Raw genomic sequence first — 19558 nt, 5'->3', positions numbered from 1 at the left:
GTAGACAAAGAGGTGGTGAGGGTAGTTTCTCTTATCGTGAGTCTTCTCCAGGAGCTACCGCATCGTGAAGAGGATTTACTAGGTCTGAAACCGCGTTCGTTGTCTAATGATTATTAACTAGTATTGTCGTAATGATAACGTTTTCGTTTCCAACTACTTATAGTTGCTGTTTGTCAATAGGAGGAACTAAACTCTAACCCAAAGCGTGATAACTATTTTTATTCGCAATGCAATTATTTTTCTGCAAAATACCAGATAGACTAATAGGTAAATATTTGAGCTGACAAATGAAAAAGTCTCGTTTTCATATTTTTGCTTAAATAGTTAACAAGCTTTCCAAGAGATCAATCTCCTCAATCATGGCCATCACAGAATCCATCGTATCTTCTCCAGTGGAAATAATTTGGTTGGCGCGTAAAATAAATCTTTTCCATGTACCATCTCCCGCAGAAGGACGTAACTAACAATAAACATAAGGCACCTTCATTTTACCATGTGCCCAATCCGTACTAGTTCCGGAATTCGGATACAGAGTTTTTTATATCCAGCTGTACGTGTACACAAGGTATTATAACTTTGATTGGATAACTGTTGGTTGTACAGGTTAAAAGGAATCGAGATAGATATGGACTTCCATATATCAAAATCATCAGTGTCGAAAAAACATTTGATTAAGCCATGTCCGTCCGTCCGCCCGGCCGTCTGTCCGTTAACACGATAACTTGAGTAAATATTGAGATATCTTCACCAAATTTGGTACAAGAGCTTATCTGGACTCAGAATAGATTGGTATTGAAAATGCGCGAAATCGGATGATAACCACGCCCACTTTTTATATATATAGCATTTTGGAAAACACAAAAAACCTGATTATTTAGTAAATAATACACCTAGAATGTCGAATGTTGACATGTGGACTGATATAGAGACTCTTGATAAAAATTTGAAAAAAAAAGTTTTAATGGGCGTGGCACCGCCCACTTGTGATAAAATCAATTTTACAAATATTATAAATCATAAATCAAAAATCGTTAAAACTATCGTAACAAAATTCGGCAGAGAGGTTGCCTTTACTATAAGGAATGCTTTGAAGAAAATTAGCGAAATCGGTTAAGGACCACGCCCACTTTTATATAAAAGATTTTTAATAGGGTTGTGGACGAATAAAATTACCTATATCTTTGCAAAAAGAGCTTTATATTAATGGTATTTCATTTCCCAAGTGGAATTATAACAATAAATAGGAAAAAATTCAAATTTAAAAAAATGGGCGTGGCACCGCTCCTTTTATGCTTACTTACTTAATTGGCGCTTAACCGTTTAAACGGTTATGGCCGTCCAACAAGGCGCGCCAGTCGCTCCTTCTCTCTGCCAATCGGCGCCAATTGGTCACACCAAGGGAGTTTAAATCGTTTTCCACCTGGTCCTTCCAACGGAGTGGGGGCCGCACTCTACCTCTGCTTCCATAGGCTGTTTCCGATAGAAACACTTTCTTGGCCGGAACGTCATTCGCATAACATGGCCTAGCCAGCGCAGCCGCTGCGTTTTAATTCGCTGGACTATGTTGATGTCTGCGTATAGCTCGTCCAGCTTATCGTTAAATCTTCTTCGGTACTCGCCATCGCCAACGCGTAGAGGTCCATAAATCTTTCGAAGAACTCTTCTCTCGAACACTCCCAGAGCCGCTTCATTTGCTGTTGTCGTGGTCCATGCTTCTGCACCATATAGCAGGACGGGTACGATAAGTGACTTGTAGAGTATGATTTTCGTTTGCCGAGAGAGGACTTTACTTTACAATTGCCTACCTAGTCCAAAGTAGCATTTATTGGCAAGAGTGATTCTCCGCTGGATTTCAGAGCTGATGTTGTTGCTAGTTCTGATGCTGGTTCCCAAATAAACGAAGTCTTTTACTATTTCCCTTTTATGACTAAGCAATTTTCTATGTTTCGGGCACCATAACTCGAAGAAAAATTAACGGATCGTAATAAAATTGGGTACACAAATTTTGCCTATAGCAGGAAACATTTCTAGAAAAAATGGACGATATCGGTTAAAGACCATGCCCACTTAGGTTAGGTTAGAGTGGCCACCGGTGCGAGCACCAGGGAACTTAGGCCCAAAAAGGTCCCATTGTTATACCACGTGGATCTCTCTCATACTCAAACCAACAGCTCGATACAGCAAACGTCAGGAGTTTCTTGGGTTCCTAATTAGCCAGATCACAAAGATCGTCAAAGGGGATCCCAGAGATCCCAAAGCGCGGGACAATCGCACAGAAAATGTTTGACTGTCTCTATTTCCTCTTTGTCTTTGCAGCTGCGGCAGTAATCGTTTTAGGGAGCACCCAGCCATTGTGCGTGCCTCCCGATTGCTATCTGGCCGGTTATAAGTCCAACCACCAGAGATATGCTCCCCCTACCAAGAAGAAGGAGACTTTTTGTGCGTCTCGCGTCCCATTCAGGCCACACAAGCTTGGAGTGGTAGCAAGATTCAAGATTGCTCCATCTCACACCCGCTTCCATAAGGGAAATCCCTTTCAAAATGAACTTACAGGTAGCGAGCGGCATGCTCAATCCCTTCCAGGATGGCGAAAGCGGAACGGATGTGCCCCCTCTTGCAAGTTCATCAGCCATCTCATTGACCGGTATATTCGAGTGTCCAGGCACCCATACCAGACTGAGGGAAGTTTACTCAGCGATCTCGTTAAGAGATATGCGGCACTTCTCTACTGTCCTGGACTCACATGTGACCGATCCAAGTGCTTTTAGTGCAGCCTGGCTGTCAGAGTAAATACAACTTTGGTTATAGACGTGAGCAACGCCCACTTAAATGTAAAAGATTTTTAAAAGGGTCGTAGACGAAAATAAGCTATATATTATTCAAAATCTGTATATTGATTATATCACGGCTATCTCCGTGAAGTTCATTGTTGTAGTGGTGTTATTAGTATATTGAATAGGAACTGGCGACAGGGTATTGCAGCAGTCTCTTTGCTCAATATTAAATCAGTTCATCGGGTGTTAACTGCTTTGTTTGCTAGCCCCACTTTTGAATTATCGATTTAATAGGAGCACATCGAACATACGAAAGACGTTATTTACGCAGATCAACATTAGAATACCACATCATTGTCCTTTGCCGCACCTGTGTAGGATATTTCCCTTCCTCATCGTACCTTTGCGGCCACCGTGGTGTGATGGTAGCGTGCTCCGCCTATCACACCGTATGCCCTGGGTTCAACTCCCGGGCAAAGCAACATCAAAATTTTTAGAAATAAGATTTTTCAATTAGAAGAAAATTTTTCTAAGCGGGGTCGCCCCTCGGCAGTGTCTGGCAAGCGCTCCGGGTGCATTTCTGCCATGAAAAGCTCTCAGTGAAAACTCATCTGCCTTGCAGATGCCGTTCGGAGTCGGCATAAAACATGAAGGTCCCGTCCGGCCGATTTGTAGGGAAAATCAAGAGGAGCACGACGCAAATTGGAAGAGAAGCTCGGCCTTAGATCTCTTCGGAGGTTATCGCGCCTTACATTTATTTTTTTTTTTTTTTTATCGTACCTTTGTTAAGTACAACAGCCACTCCACTCTACGAGTGCATTTGGGTTCCTTTTATTTTAAAGAAGAGCCTGAAATATATTGACAATTTCTTTGGGAAGATGTCCAAACTAAGGACAACCCTAGATAGATAGATAGATAATTAATTGAGGATCGCACTGCGACCATTGGTCTATTGTGCCCTCAACTGCTTCACAGCACCTCATCCAAGCCGACTTCCCTGATGAACCCTAGCAGTTCACCTGGCTTGAGGGATTTGATGTGAGAGTGCTCTGGCCATGGTGAGCCCAAAAACTTAGCCCTACGTCTTGAGATTGCGTCACATTCCAGGAGTATATGTTCCGCCGTCTCCGCTGATCGATCACAAAATCGGCATGTGTTGTTCGATAGTATGCCCAGCTTCTGCATGTAGCTGTTCAGTCTGCAGTGTCCTGTAAAAATAGCTGTTAGGATCCTCAGGTTATCTTTCGACAGACCCATTAATGCCCTATATCGAGTTGTGTTGTAGCCCCCCAGCAGTAGCTTAGATTGCCTCAAGCCTGGCATATTGCGCCTGTGTTCTTCCCTCTTTTCCCTTTCTTCTAATAGTAGATGCCCTCTGATTTCCTGCGGGCCTACTGGCAGGAACGGCTCAGGACCAATAGGTCGTGTCGTTGCTGCCTCCCCTGCCAGGCTGTCCGCTTGCTCATTGCCCTAAGGACAACCCTAACAAATATACTTACGTGATATTTCTATTAATATACTACGTGAATGATAGCGCGATCGATTATATCAACATCTACACATGCATTCATACATTACATACTTACGTTAACAAATACAAAAAAATCTTCGAAGTATTCAAGAATCGTAGCTCTATTATTGACATTCTGGAAATTTTAGATTCGACTCCACTTCATGCCCCTAATACCAGGATCTATATTTGCCGATAACGTGCTGCCTCGGGAAATAACGGCTGCCTTACCACAGTAATAGGTGTTGCCGTATTGGACGCTTATTTTTAACCAAATTAAGTATAACTCCGCTGGTTCCGCTATGTCTATAAGAATTAGAAAGAGAAGAGAAATGCGTTGCAAGCCAAAACGAAGAAACCTCTTTGGCCAAGAGCTAAATGTAAGCCGAAAGTTTAAGTTGGCGGATCACTGCATCGTCTTCCAAGCGGTAGTTGCTGCGATTAAGGATGTGGTGGATGAAATGCTATCCAGTGCTACTACGGTTAGGCAATTTAACATGTACTCTGATAGACAAGCGGCAATCAAGGCCTTGAGTTCAACCATAGTGGTATTCTTGGAGTGCCATAGGGTGGTCTATTTTATGATTAAGATTATCTGAGTCCCGGGCCATAGTGATATGCCGGGCAACTGTCAAGCGGATCTCTTAGCCCGCAACGTTGCAATTGAACCGGATGAAGATTGCTATAAGGATTTTGAGATTCCGCTGTCACCTGTGGTCTGCTTCTGCATAAATGGGGCTCGAGTCAGCTCAGGAAGCGTTGGATGGACACCATCTCTTGCAGGGTAGCAAAATCCTTCTACCACTTAACCTAACCTAGCCTTACCATTGTGAAAAAAAAGATTATGGAGTATGTCGCTCTTAAAACAATAGCCGAAGTAGAATGGGTGATAATCCACTCAGTAGTCGATATATTTATTCCAAAATCTTCTTTTAAATATTGTAACGAATTTAGTGCAATTCCGCTTTTTTCAAATCTTCTACTAACGTTCGTATTGCCAAACTGTTGAATAAATAACTCTAATATTCAATAATGCAAAATGGCCTTTATTACAGTACTTCACAATAACACTGATACTTCACAACCAATAGCTTGTTTGAATCAAACTGATTGCCCATGCCTCAGCTAGTGCTGCTTTTATACTCTTCGGTTTCCTCGTTTGCATATTTCTATGCGTTTCTAGAATTTACTACTTGTTTACCAGCTATAAACTACAGATGCACGATTATAGCTTCTCGCATAGCCATATGCGCGTGTATATGTGAGTGATACTTCCACCGATGATTGCCTACTTTTGGGAGAATCTCAGATATATGCATGTGTTTGTGCGTTTCTCTCTGCTGCTTGTATGGACATATGTGTAGACATAATGATTGATTTGTTTATGTGCATACAAGTCACTGCTTAGTATCGGCTTAGAGATGATAGTATCCATTAGTGTTGCTAATATTCGTCACAATATTTTTTTTTATATATTTTCAGATATGAAGCCCAACAAGCTCTACAGCCTAATTTATTGGCAAACAATTCTTACGAAATGTCAGAACAACTAAGACTTATAACCGGCTATTTTCCCAATCTTATGGTCAAAGAGTTTTCTGATTCTGATCCACGTATCGAAAAACTACATAATATACTCACAAGCATGTATAATACAAGCACATATTCATTGAGAGAAATACTTTACGATTTAGCGCCAGACTGCGAGGATTTCGTTTTGCGTGGCGCCATATTTGGCAAGCAAATTGATGTAACAAAATATACTGAAAAGCGTGTAACATCGGTGGGAGCCTGTTGTCTATTCAATTATCAACGTGACGATTACAAAGCTATTACGTGAGTAGATTTACTTTATTAAAATTGTGTAGTTTAAACGTGTTTCAGCGAACGTTCTGTGAATTGAGGAACAGGTTGGGTTAGGTTTCATTGAATTGGCCGGTTAATAAAGACCTCAAATAGATTGAATGTGTCCATAGTGTTGCCAGAACTAGTTTGACGAACAAACGGAAAAATGCAATTAGGTCATTGCTCTGTCGAAAAGGGGCAACTCTACTCCACCTAATAGCCGAGGGCTTGACCTCACTAGCGTAGGACGTAGAACGTTTTGAACTGTTTCTTCCTGCAGCACGCGCTACCTACATCTGCTGTTACTGACAAGGTCTAGTTTATAAGCATGTAACGGCAGAAGACAGTGTCCCGTTAGTCCACTCATCATGAGCCTCAAGTCTTTTCTATTTAGTGTTATGACAAAGTTTGTTAGCCTAACATTGTTAGAGTTGCGAATTTTGCTGCCATCGGCTTGATGATTTGAAACTCCTGTCCATTTTTAACTTCTTCCATAAGGAAACTGGAAATTCGCCTAGAAACATCACTGGAAGCATTTTTCGGCAGACAATAAAAAAAAAAAACTATAACTGCAAAGGCTTAGACAAAAATGTCTACCCTTAATGAGGAAGGGATGGGATTGTTAGCTGGAAGTCTCAAAGGTTGACATACATATGAGATGCCGTGGGCAAAGCTGTGGAGAGAAAGGGACTACACCGGCTAGCGCTATAGTTCATTCCTGTTAACAGGCGTCTCGCCACAATCCTATTTAGCTCAACATTGCGTTCATCTGAGCCTAAGCACCGACAGAATAGACGTTCAGCACTTTTAGGGACTACTCCTGTGGGAAAATAAAAAAGCAGTAAGCGCACGAGGGAGGTTAATTCGCTGCAGTATGAGCTGAAATATAATCACCTGTAGTTGATGTACTAAATTACTTAGCAATCTCCTGCTCGAAAATTGAGCCATAACTGCTGGATAAATGCAATCCACGAGGCCGCAACATCGGCTATTAGGAGCCAAGACACGCACTGATTTTCATGTTAAGAAAATGCGCACAATGTCAAAAGGAAGGTTTGGTATCTAAGAGCTAAGACTAACTGGTCACGACGAAGAATGTAGAGCAGCCTTGGAAATAAGGACACTGTTTACAAGTTGAAAGTTGAATGCCGGACGCTAAGCTAAGAAAAAATACGGGGTGAGTGCGAGAAAATGCCACTGCTTAATTGCGGTGGGGCGTTTCTGCAAAAGATTCTGAAAGAGGACGTTTTTATCAATAATCCACCAAAGTTTTATGTAGTTCAATTTGTAACTAAGTTGGGCTTTGACTTGGTTGGCGTCTGTGTAAAGCTTTGCGTAGCGCGAGAGATCGGTGGGATATAAGTTCATCATCAAGTCACATACCGCCGTCTCGAACACTCTTGGGTCAGGTTGGGGGCTCCAAGGGAAATCAAATCTTCTTCCACCAGTCTCTTTTAACTACTGCCCAATACGGATTACGATGGGAATCTACGAGATTGCAATATCAGCTGGGTCAGGAAGTCTTTATTCGTTCTTATAACATGACCCAGCCGGCAAAGCCTTTGGGCTATTACTCATTAGCCTTTGTTCATATCTCACACTAATAATAACTGAACTTAGTCTGTTTAGCTTACGTAGTCTGTTGTGCTGTTATTTATTAGCCTTGGTATAGCTGTTTTCATTTTGTCATAGTCTGGTGGCGGAATGTATGTATGTAGCGGAGGTTATAATGGGTTCCCTCCACAACATAAGAAGAATTCTCAGTACGTCGGCTAGCTGGGCGCCATTTTCACCAGTGCAGAAATATGTCACGGCTCTGATACCTTTCGTCATCCGACGAAATTTCTAATTAAATTGTCGGTCATTATTCTTATCAGCCAGCATCGTAGCTCCTCAGACCGTTGAACATCTTGTTGCTTTCTTCCGAGTAGGCATATCTTACTTTCGCGTCAGGAGAACCTTCTAACTAAGCACAGTGTGCAGTTAAAGTAAAATTGATTAATGCAATTTCCGTCACCAAAATTCGACAGTCCTACTGACAGAGACATTCTGTTTCGCAGAACCTCTCTTTATGCTGCTGTTTATACACATTCTTGTTGGTACATACTTAAATTAATTATATAATATTTTTCTGTTAATTTTTTATACCTTATAGACACGACTTGGAACACGTAAAATTTGAATCAAATTCCTTACTAAACAGTGTACAATTTGTATTGAGAACCGATATACATGATGCTTGGCATATCGAAGCCGTTAGTTTTGCCGTTGATGTGAGTATCGATATCCGATATTTTTTCTCTACATTAAAGTTATTACAGCAATGTCTTTGCGCAGTTACATTTCTTTCCACGTGAGGATTATCCAGCTATAACAACGACCACAATGGGTCAGCTTAAATTAAATATGAAGGGGGTACTGGAAGTTCAAGTTCAGCCAACACTTTATGGTGCCTCATTAGCTATACGTAATTATTTGCCAGAGCTGAGACAATGTTATTTTATGGATGAAGGACAAAAGATTTTTAAACTGTGAGTATGTAGAAAGAATATTTTCGAAATATTGGTTTTTGACCATGTATTTGTTTATACCACCAAGAATAACCACTTCTAGGTCATTTCCTTAAATCTGCGGTACCCGGTGATACTTTCGTTATTAGGCTAAAAGCCGCAAAGGCCTAATATATCATCTATAAAGTCTGCCTAAATTTCTGTTTGGAACTTATACTCTACTTTCCTTCAGTAAGTTTGTGTCCCACTCCCGCGTAAGCAACATGGGTGGACAACACTAGCCCATAAAAGAACGAATGCGGAAACAGCAACACTATTATCCTAAACTTCACTGTCATTTTCACAATTTGTTCTATGTCTAATGGCAGAGTGAGTGGTGGTATCTGATGCGAAGGTCTTTCACTCATATTAAGAGTAAGGCTACAAGCCATTAAGACATTTTTTGTTAGGTTGAACTTATGCTGGATGGGTGTTCTCTTTAAATATTGTAAGTCTATGACTACTTAAACGGGCGATCGAAGCCCGTCCAGCAACGTCATTGATCTGATCAATGTGAATTTGCCGAGAAACAAGGTTAGATAAACCCTTTGAGGCGCATCTCTCGCATCTTTTCATTCTAATTGTAGGTCCATGCTAGAAAAAATGTTGCCAGACGTTTAATAGGACCCACACCTAACGTATTAGGCAAGTATGTCTCCGCATGTTGTTGTTGTTGTATTATCTATAAAGACAATCCCCGAATGTTTTGGGGAGTGTTATCGATGTTGATGGTTCTTTGCCAGAATAAGATACGGTACGTTCCGGTAACAAGCACCTTTAAGGTACTAGCCCGACCATCTCGGGAATGATTAATATGGCCACATTAATCCTTCAAGGCCTTTACCACTAGTAGGGGCCGGCCTGCGGTTGCAACACTCCTCCTACTATGACTCTCCTGCTTTCATTTCGGTTGGGCTTACAGCAAACAACCTTTGGAGACTATATAAGCAAGGTGAATCGAACCGCGAGTTCAAGGGGTTAACGTTAAATCGTTAAGGCTGTAGTCGGGCTAGTACCGTAGCGTGCCGATTTCATGTCCATTAAAATAACTGCCTATATCCGTATTACTCATCAAGCCTTCTGTTAATACTTTGGCGGCTAAAGCAACAACGAATTTGAGTAAAGTTATCTGTGAAATCTGTTAGTTTATCCTTGTAATTGAGAAAACCCAAGCTTCAATCCCTCGGCAGTATCGTAGTTAAGCCCTTTACTGAAAAATAAATGCGGATCACTTCGATATCTAAAGCTCAATAATTACAAAAACTTAAAGAGAAGCCCGGCCTTTAATTGGAAAGCGCTGAAATTGTTCCAAAGTTGTTATTTTTATCAGTCCTCGCAACACACTTAGGGGAAACTATGCTAGTCGTGACCCCATAAATTTATTAATTTTAATATTTTATAAGACTGTAGCACGTTTCAAATATCCGTAACTGTTTTTTTATTATCATGTTCTTTGTTACACGTACTAATTTACATACTCACTTACTAAAGTCTGAATTTTTATCACAAAGTATTTTCAAACATCCCCATCAGCTAGAGGCTTCGAAAGCTAGTGATACGTTAACCCCACCTTCCAAAGAAAAATAAAGCAATGAATCGGATAGGAACTCGTTTCTCAGATGATGATCAATGCAAACATATTTTTTTAGAAATTAAACGTGAACCACGTCCTTATAAGAAAGAAACCGATGCACGGCTGGTGACATCCTTTTGAATGCAAAGGCTGACATTACAGCCATTCAGGAAATATTATGGACGGACCACCATGTGAAAAAGGGAAAGGAAAACGTAAGACAAAGCCATGGTGTTGGTCATATATACTACCAGTGTCCAGTATAAAAAGATAATCGTAGGGTTTCAGCGAGCCCGCAAAAACAACTGATACAATGAGTAATGTCGCTTCGCATCGGAAGAGAATGGCGGTGCCTAGATCACCAAGCTGCATACGGGTATAGGAGCGAGTACGAGGAGCTTTAGATGCTTGCTGATAGGAACAATGCCCGAAAATCCGGAGGAAACGAAGTATGGAGCGTGTTTTAATTATGGGAAGAACGCTTCTTCTAGTTGCTATAACGAATGTGAAAAAACTCCCTGCTAAAGAATATCCATGTGCCAGAAAACTGCAGGCCCAGCTGTTCACTGTTCATCCTGATATATGTCGAATAAAGGCTGCGAAAGGTTGAAGCCCAAAGTCAAGGAACTCTTTGCACCTGTTAAATGTTCTAGCGACCAGAGTTCCTACTATCGAACCACTCGTAAGTTCCCTACAATGATTTGCCAAATAAAAATGAGAAAAGCCTTTCTAGGTCGCCGTGGTGCTTTGCTCTGTCTACCACACCGAAGGTCTGGGTTCAAGTCCCGGCCAAAGCAACAGCAAAAACTTAGAAAAGTTTTTCTATGCGTGGTCGCCCCTCGACAATGGTTTGACAAACACTCCGAGTGTATTTCTGCCATGAAAAGCTTCTCAGAAATGTATCTTTCTTAAAGATGCCGTTAGAGGCATGCAGGTTTGGAAGAGAAGCTCGGCTTAAATCTCCTCGCAGGTAACTCGTCCAATTATTTTTAATATATATTTTTATTTTATAACGCACCATCAGCTCCGTAAGGAGCAGGGCCTCTCCGCCTTAGCGTGCTCCGCCTACCACGCTGAAGATCCTGGGTTCAAGTCCCTGGCAAAAAAACATCGAAAATTTTGAAAACGATTTTTTTTTTTTTTTTGCAAATAGAAAAAAGGTTTTCTAAGCGGGATTTCCCCTCGGCAGTGATTTGGCAAACACTCCGAGTATACTTCTGTCATGAAAAGCTTTCAGTAAAAAAATCATCTGCCTTACAGATGCCGTTCGGATTCGGCATAAAACGTGTACGTCTTGTCCTGCCAATTTTTAGGAAAATTTAAAAGGAGCACGACGCAAATTGTAAGAGAAGCTCTGCTTAAAATCTCATCGGAGTAATTGCGCCTTGCATTTATTTAGTTATTCCGTTCGACACTCGCAATAGGGGGGTTGAATGAATTTGCTCTCAATACTCGTTTGGATCGAACGTAACTCTCAAAAATCAGTTGCAGTTGGAGAGATAATCCGTTGAATTGTCCATTAAAGCTTCTTAAACGCGCCTGTACTTTTGACTACCAAAATATCATTGTCCAAATTGATGTATAGTCCTCCCAGAATATTCGTGGTTGGTTTTTCTTTTATCATATGACCAAATTTCCCTTGAACAACAACAACCATATTTCAAGCACCGGAGAAGTCGATCAATCGAAGTCTTTTTCTATGATTATTCTAACACCACAACTGCGTCTTTCGCTTTGCTTTTCTTTGCATTACCCTTCTGCCATAGTTGGAAAAGAAAGTTCTCTAACGAAAAAATTCCAATATGTATATGTAAACATGAAATAAACTCGAAATATTTACGAAATAAATTGGTATGTAACCTCGAAGTTTTGGAATAATAATAATAATAATAATACCCAACGGATTAATACCCTCCAAAGCCCGCTCTACCGGCGCGAGGGGCGCATCCGCATGACGCACGGATTTTGTTTTTGCCGAGTTGTTGATAGGCGGAGTTTTTTTAAAAGAACATAATTGGACCGTGATGACTGCCCTGTGAAGCGCCAGAGGGAACATTAATAACATTTGAAAGAGTATTTTTTAAAATTACTTTTTGCGTTCTATCGCCGAGATACGAAGAGATCCACTAGGTTGGAAGCCAAGTCGATGAAGCTTGTGGATAAGCAAGGAGTGGGAAACTTTATCAAATGCTTCACTGAAATCAGTGTAAATAACGGTGTGAAGATTTTCTCTAAATCCATTAGAAACATGGGTTGTGAATTCAAGGAGATTGGTAATGGTAGATTTGCCTTTACAGAATGCGTGCTGTGAATCTGTAATCAACGTAGAAATGGAATATGTTAGCTTATTAGTAACAATGGCTTCAAATACCTAATAATAATAATTTTCTAAACATGACCTACTGCCGTTTATTAAATATGTTCAGCACATTTTTTTAAGAAAACAAGTGGGAATTAAATCAGGGCCGTACTTGTAAGATTCCTTCAAAGACGTTAAATATAAAAAAACGAGATCAGGAGATATTGCTGGAACATTAATTGTGTTAAGTGAGTTAAGTTGAAATGGATATTCATTTGAAAAAGGATTAAATTCAGTGAAATAGTTGGACTTGAAAAATTGTGCGAAGAAGTTAGCAATATCTTGATCGTCGCTAGGCAAATCATCCTGGTATTTTAAAGCGTTTAGAGTTCACGAAATCATAGAAGGCTTTCGGATTGCAAGTTATTTTCCTTTTCATCTTACAGATGTACGTATTATAGCACTTTTTGTTTAATACCCCTGAAAATATTCTGATTTGAGCCCGATATATTCCGCAAATAAAAATTTCAAAATGATTCCGAATACTCAAAATAAGTGTGTAAATTAAAACTTAAATATATTTCGAAAATGGTACTCAATATTGAGTTCGTTCCAATGAGCCATCCAGCTCTTGATCACGATCAAATCTGATTGGAAGGATCCGGATCAATACAATGAGGGTTGGCAGCACTCAACTAATGTGTACAAGCAATAGGGTGCCTGTTATTTTCAAACTTTTTTTCCCGCATCGCTCCATAAAATTTTACTTAAAACGTTAAAGCAAATTATTAAACTAATAACTGATATTATTAGTTCCTTAAACCATGCCACAAATGCGTTATATTTTCTATATAAAATTGTATGGGACTTTGCATTTAAAAAAAGCTAGAGTACTAAGGCTTAACAAAAGGGTCGGCAGTTAAAACACGTTCCAAACTGTCGGAAGAGGTACCAAAAGAAACGTTTTGAACTAAATAACTATCGCCCCAACCCAGGCTGATATTAAAAATTTTACTTCTGTGAGGAGCTTTGTGCAAAAGGCAATTGCACATTATATTGTGGTTCTTGTATTTTTTTAAATAAAAATGTATAGTTTTTCTATCATGATTTAAAATGAATATAAGACGTCTTTTTTTTTTACACGCGTACACGTTTACGTTTGCGCGTAAAAAAAATGCTTATCCTCGCTTAGATAATGCTTAGGAGACCCATTTAGCGGCAGTGGTTAAATAACTAGCACAGGGTGTACCGAAAAGCGGAGACACAACCCTCTGATGGCCTCAGTATATAACATATAGCTGAATCAGTTGCGATGAATTGTGGACACGCACCATTTTAAGAGGTGATACATATAATTAGTGTAGAGGTGAAACATAGACACATATTTCAGTTGAATCTGAGTATATTGCGTATTGAAATTTAATAGTACTAATTTTATGCGCGGCAATTTCAGAAGAGTATATAAAGTTTGACGCTTAAGCGTAAACGTCTATAGATGTAAAAAAACAGGTATAATGTAATTATTTTATGGCCTTTGTAGTAAAAATGTATGGGTTATCGAGTGAAAAACATTTTTTAAATATCGGATGCCCTAGTGCATATATGTATATTTGTAAGTGCTGCCAAGTATAAAGGGTATGCTGTAAAAACTTTTCCACAGAAAACCAAATCAACAGAGCCACCCTGTTGATCCAAAATTGATCCAGATAGATATCAAGATCACAGATTTGTTGTACCATTTGCATGTTAAATTTTTGTCAGTATCTGGATCAGGTTTCATTGGAACGCAACTTTTATCACTGAAGAGGAAAACGCCGATTGCCTTAGAACCGATTCTGCTATGGTATGCGCTCTCTGAAAAAATCTAGGTCCTTTACCGAATTCCGTCTAAATCGTTAATGGAAGTCAGGGCAGCTCATAAGCAAAGAGCCTAGAAAATAATATTGGCATACTTTTATTGTTTCTTTTTTTAGGCAATATTATTCCCTGGACGAATGTCTTCTCGTTTGTCGCATGCGTAGTATGAATCACTATTGTGGTTGTGTTAGTCCTTTGCTTCTTCCAGAAGCCATAAACGCCAGTGAGTGTACTATAATGCAACTACCATGTATTATGGAATGGGACGCCTTATTTAATCGTCAGACATATTTTGATTATATCGAACATTCATCGAGCATATTCGTTACATGCCAGGACTGTCTGCCCACATGCACTGGAGTGGACTATGAAATCTATAATAATTTCTATTATTTACGTAATGCAGATATTAATACAACATACGACTATGGTTTATTGTGAGTTTGCGATAGTTTAATGAAGTTTTTTGGTGTTTTTATAAAATTATATTGTTTTATTCTTCTTTTTTTATTCGCTTATATAGAAAAGGCCTTAATAGCCTTGAGCCGATATCTCTGTTAAAATTTTATTTTAAAACTCATTATTCAGAAATGACGGAAACCGATATTGTCGGAGATTGGGTTATGCTACTGAGTGAGTTTATTTTTGTTAAGCGAAGATTAATTTTTATATTTACGAGGGGCGGTTAATAAGTTCGGTACCTAACTTTTTAAGTGTATAAAAATGAGTATAGTTATCGCATCCACCTCCATGGAGGACGACACTCCATTAATTACTATATTCCTAAACGTTAATTTGGCTTAATGATTATTTTAACGATTTTGCTACTCACTACCAATTAGTAATCATGTTTCTTTGAGCTGTTCACGCTTGATAAAATAAAGGAATATTTTGAGGTTGTTATATAGAATGTTTCGGCTAAAAGACAAACTTAACCAGTTTAGTACGTCATATAATAAAAATATCTTAACTTTTGTATCGTTAAAAGTTAGTCAGCCCAATCACGCAATCCATCGTGCACTGTTTTTTCGGGATTCGTAACATTAGATTTCGTAACATTGCTACGATGGATTGCGTGATTGGGCTGTCTGTTATACTCAGCGTGCTTTGCACACAGAGTATATTAAGTTTGATTGGATAACGGTTGGTAGTAAAGGTATAAAGGAATCGAGATAGATATAGACTTCCATATATCAAAATCACCAGTATCGAAAAAAAAATTTGATTGAGCCATGTCCATCCGTCCGTCCGTCCGTTAACACGATAACTTGAGTAAATATTGAGATATCTTCACCAAATTTGGTACACGAACTTATTTGGACCCAAAATAGATTGAAAATGAGCGAAAGCGGATGATAACCACGCCCACTTTTTATATATATAACATTTTGGAAAACACAAAAAACCTGATTATTTAGTAAATAATACACCTAGAATGTTGAAATTTGACATGTGGACTGATATTGAGACCCTTGATAAAAATTGTTTAAAATGGGCGTGGCACCGCCCACTTGTGATAAAATCAATTTTACAAATATTATTAATCATAAATCAAAAATGGTTGAGCCTAGCGTAACAAAATTCGGCAGAGAGGTTTCCTTTACTATAAGGAATACCTTCAACAAAAAGTTACGAAATCGGTTAAGGACCACGCCCACTTTTATATAAAAGATTTTTAAAAGAGTCATGGATGAATAAAATAAGCTATATCTTTGCAAAAAAGAGCTTTATATTAATGTTATTTCATTTCCCAAGTGGATATATAGCAATTAATAGGAAAAACTTCAAATTTAAAAAAATGGGCGTGGCACCGCTCCTTTTATGACTAAAAAATTGTCTATGTTTCGGGAGCCATAACTCGAAGAAAAATTAACGGTTGGTAATAAAATTGGGTACACAAATTTTTGCTATAGCAGGAAATATTTCTAGAAAAAATGGACGAGATCGGTTAAAGACCACGCCCACTTTTATATAAAATATTTTTAAAAGGGTAGTAGACGAAAATAATAAGCTATTTCTTAGCGAAAATAGCTTTGTATCAATAGAATTTTACTTTGTAAATTGAATTATAACATTAAATTGGAAAACACTACAATTTTTGAAAATGGGTGTGGCACCGCCCCTTTTATGACTAAGCAGTGTTCTATGTTTCGGGAGCCATAACTCGAAAAATTAACGGATCGTAATAAAATTTGGTACACAAATTTTCCCTATAACAGGAAATATTTCTAGAAAAAATGGACGGGATCGGTTAAAGACCACGGCAACTTAGATAGAAAACAAGTTTGAAAGGATCGTTGACTAGAATAATAAGCTATTAGCAAAAAATAGTTTTGAATCAATGATATTTCACTTATCAAGTTTCACTGTAAGAGGAAATGGGGAGACATTTTTTCTTTTAAACGGGCGGTGCCATGTGTTATATAGAAAAGTATTTTATCTGAAATGAAATGTACAATTGAAGCTCACGCTGAGTATATAATGTTCAGTTACACCCAAACTTAGACACCTTTACTTGTTTTAAATAGTTTTCGCCTTTCGTATATTTTCTCCGTTGGCAAGAACTTGTAGAAAATTTGAAATAAACGTCAAAAGTTTACGTTCCGATTGAATTCAGTGATGCCACTCTACGAATTTCGAATTTACTTATTACTTTCGGAGACGTTCGGAAACACGGTCGAATTGCATGATAGCAATTTCGAAACTTTCCCGAAAACACAGTGTACGATGGAGTGCGTGACTGGGCTGAGTGAAGTCAAAAACCTATGTTTTTGTCTCAGCGTACTACAGTTGTGCAGCCTGCGACCATTTTTTCAACAATGTCAAGCATGCACATATACAATATTACACATCGTGCCGGAATTTGTGTTGTACGAGGGCTACGCTGCTTCCCACCATATTCATTCGTTGTGCGGTTTATATACCTTTTACAACATAAGCAGTGTCTAATAAGCTTCAACAGACTAATCCTCCATAGTAGATAATTAGTTTAACCACCATATCAGCCAGTACACCTCCATTAAATAGAAGCACTTTGCAGTTTTTGCCAAATAACCATTGCAACAGCACAAGCCCTATAGAATAATTGCTAGCTCTGTGTTAACTTTAGTCTTTAATGTAAGCTTACTAACAAGTATAATCCCGTGCTACTTTAGCCTGTCAAGCAGTTCTAGCAGTAGTTCCCCAAGTGAGGATTATCTGAATTCAGCGAAGTTTTTTACTTGGGTGCAGCATTGGTTCCTAGCTCACGGACTGCCTACTTGTCATACCCATGCAGCTTTCAACGTACTAGAATTTTTATGTCGCCAGTATAGGCCACCACTTGGCAGCCCCTACCTTTTCACTTTTCTCCTGACCAGTTGTATGGCAAAAATCACAGCCTCATTGGTTCATGTTGTCACAACTAATTATTCGTGTTACGAGAACCGCTATTGGGCCTATAGTTGCCATAATTGCGAGGTGATGCCAACGAGTGCAATCAGTCGAAGCAAGTTCTGTGTTATTCTTGTCGCTGTGACAAATCCAGAGGTACATACACATTTCGAAATTTAGGGGACGATTTACGTAGTTTTGCTTTCACAATATGCATATTGTGATGTCGATAGTTAATCTTCAGAAGTCGTACTGAGTATATAAATATCAATCAGAAGCGTCAGTGTTTTAAAGGAACTTTGGTCTGAAGTTCTTAAGATACGCGTAGGAGAGTTTTACCGCCTTTGAAAATAAAGCCTAACTTCAAGCAATTGTCTGAGACAGAAGCCAGTCAGCAGACTAGCTACTCAATCTTATTACATTACGCCACAGAAACTTGTATTGCCCTAAAGCCCAAAATAGACTGCTTACACTGCTTACCCAGTCAGCGATCGGACATCGCGATAGATTTCAAGTACCTCAAAGAAGCAAAAATTTCTGATTTATGTATACCCAATTCAACTTTATAGAAATCACAGTCCTAGGAGTAAACGATCATGACTTTATTGAAAATCCACCCACTGGAAGCACTGAGGTACATAAGTATTTAAGCATAGCTTTAGTTTAAAGTATGAAACCGTGTTTTAGTGTTATTAAAAATCTTAGTTAGGTGACGTACTTCCCAACCAGCCCTCGTAAGGAGTTAGTACATAATCCATAGGAATCTTTTTTTTCTAAATTTTCTTTTTATCCATCTACTTAGGTCGCTTTGGTGGAATTTTGTCACTCTTTTACGGCTTTAGCATTATAAGCGCTATAGAAGTTTTGTATTACGTCACTGCAAAGTGGTTTGTGCTTTGGAATCGAGCTTTGTGCTCGCTCGATAACGATGAAATTCAACTGCCTATAGTGGTGGATCCAGAACTCCCGCCGCTCTATTGGGATGAGCTTCAACCGAAATCGATAACATATAAAAGGATTCATAAATTTAATAAACCTAATTATAAATAGAAAATCAAATTAAGTGTGACGAAATATATACATATATACGTATCTGTGTATGCAAATTAGCGTTTTAAAAAGTAAAATTAACAGCGTGACACTTAGCCATATCCAAAATCTAAAATGTATAAAATATATAGCCATGGTTAAACCGTTTGAAGGGCTCGACATAAGAATTCGTTCCTTTGATTTTTTAGGACCTCCCTAATATATGAAATTTGTAATGCACCTTGCAATGGTTTGCTTCGAATAATAAAATTTCACTGCACATATTAGCTGCAAACTAAGAACAGTGCTATTTACATTTTACTCTTAACTACCAGCTGCGGATATCTTGGAGTTACTTAGAAAGAAAATCTTAAAAAAATGCTTTTTGATTTTTTCTTTCTCATAATGTTAAACAGAGTCTGAAAGGAAGTTGCAGTTCATGGAACATAGGAGGGCCATTGCCTCTCTAAAGGATACTAGTAGCTAACGAAATCGTGAAAACAATTAGAGCAAAAGATACGAGTTGCCTACAGATCTCGCGTTTTAATTTTTTCCCATTACTAGTATCATGGAAACAGTGATTAGCGACACTTTGTATTGAGTAGGGCAAAACGGTCTGGAGATGAATATGAATAAAACGGAGTTTGTCCACTGGAAAAAAGTATTAGTTATCGGCGCTAGAAATGAGATGTAGAGGAGAAATCAACTGATACTAAGGCGTTGCTCTTTGCCGGATATTGATCCGAAACA

General features: G+C 38.8%; 1 protein-coding gene across 3 annotated transcripts in view; it reads left to right on the top strand.

Moving 5' to 3' along the window:
• LOC137239303 (pickpocket protein 19-like) overlaps positions 1 to 19558 on the top strand; it is a 126061-nt gene that overhangs the window by 104946 nt on the left and 1557 nt on the right. For 2 of the 3 annotated variants that reach the window (XM_067764439.1, XM_067764438.1), the window contains 6 exons: positions 5767 to 6120; positions 8285 to 8402; positions 8467 to 8660; positions 14524 to 14844; positions 14931 to 15040; positions 18582 to 19043. In XM_067764439.1, coding sequence (XP_067620540.1) covers positions 5767 to 6120; positions 8285 to 8402; positions 8467 to 8660; positions 14524 to 14844; positions 14931 to 15040; positions 18582 to 18829 — 1345 coding nt within the window. In that variant the 3' untranslated portion in view covers positions 18830 to 19043. Of the gene's footprint in view, positions 1 to 5766; positions 6121 to 8284; positions 8403 to 8466; positions 8661 to 14523; positions 14845 to 14930; positions 15041 to 18581; positions 19044 to 19558 lie in introns of those variants that run through there. The other variant, XM_067764440.1, reaches the window with a different exon arrangement.

This window comes from Eurosta solidaginis, chromosome 2 (genome assembly GCF_040869045.1).
Source record: "Eurosta solidaginis isolate ZX-2024a chromosome 2, ASM4086904v1, whole genome shotgun sequence".
In the NCBI taxonomy this organism is placed as follows: domain Eukaryota; kingdom Metazoa; phylum Arthropoda; class Insecta; order Diptera; family Tephritidae; genus Eurosta; species Eurosta solidaginis.
This window is presented reverse-complemented; position numbering and strand designations above follow the sequence as displayed.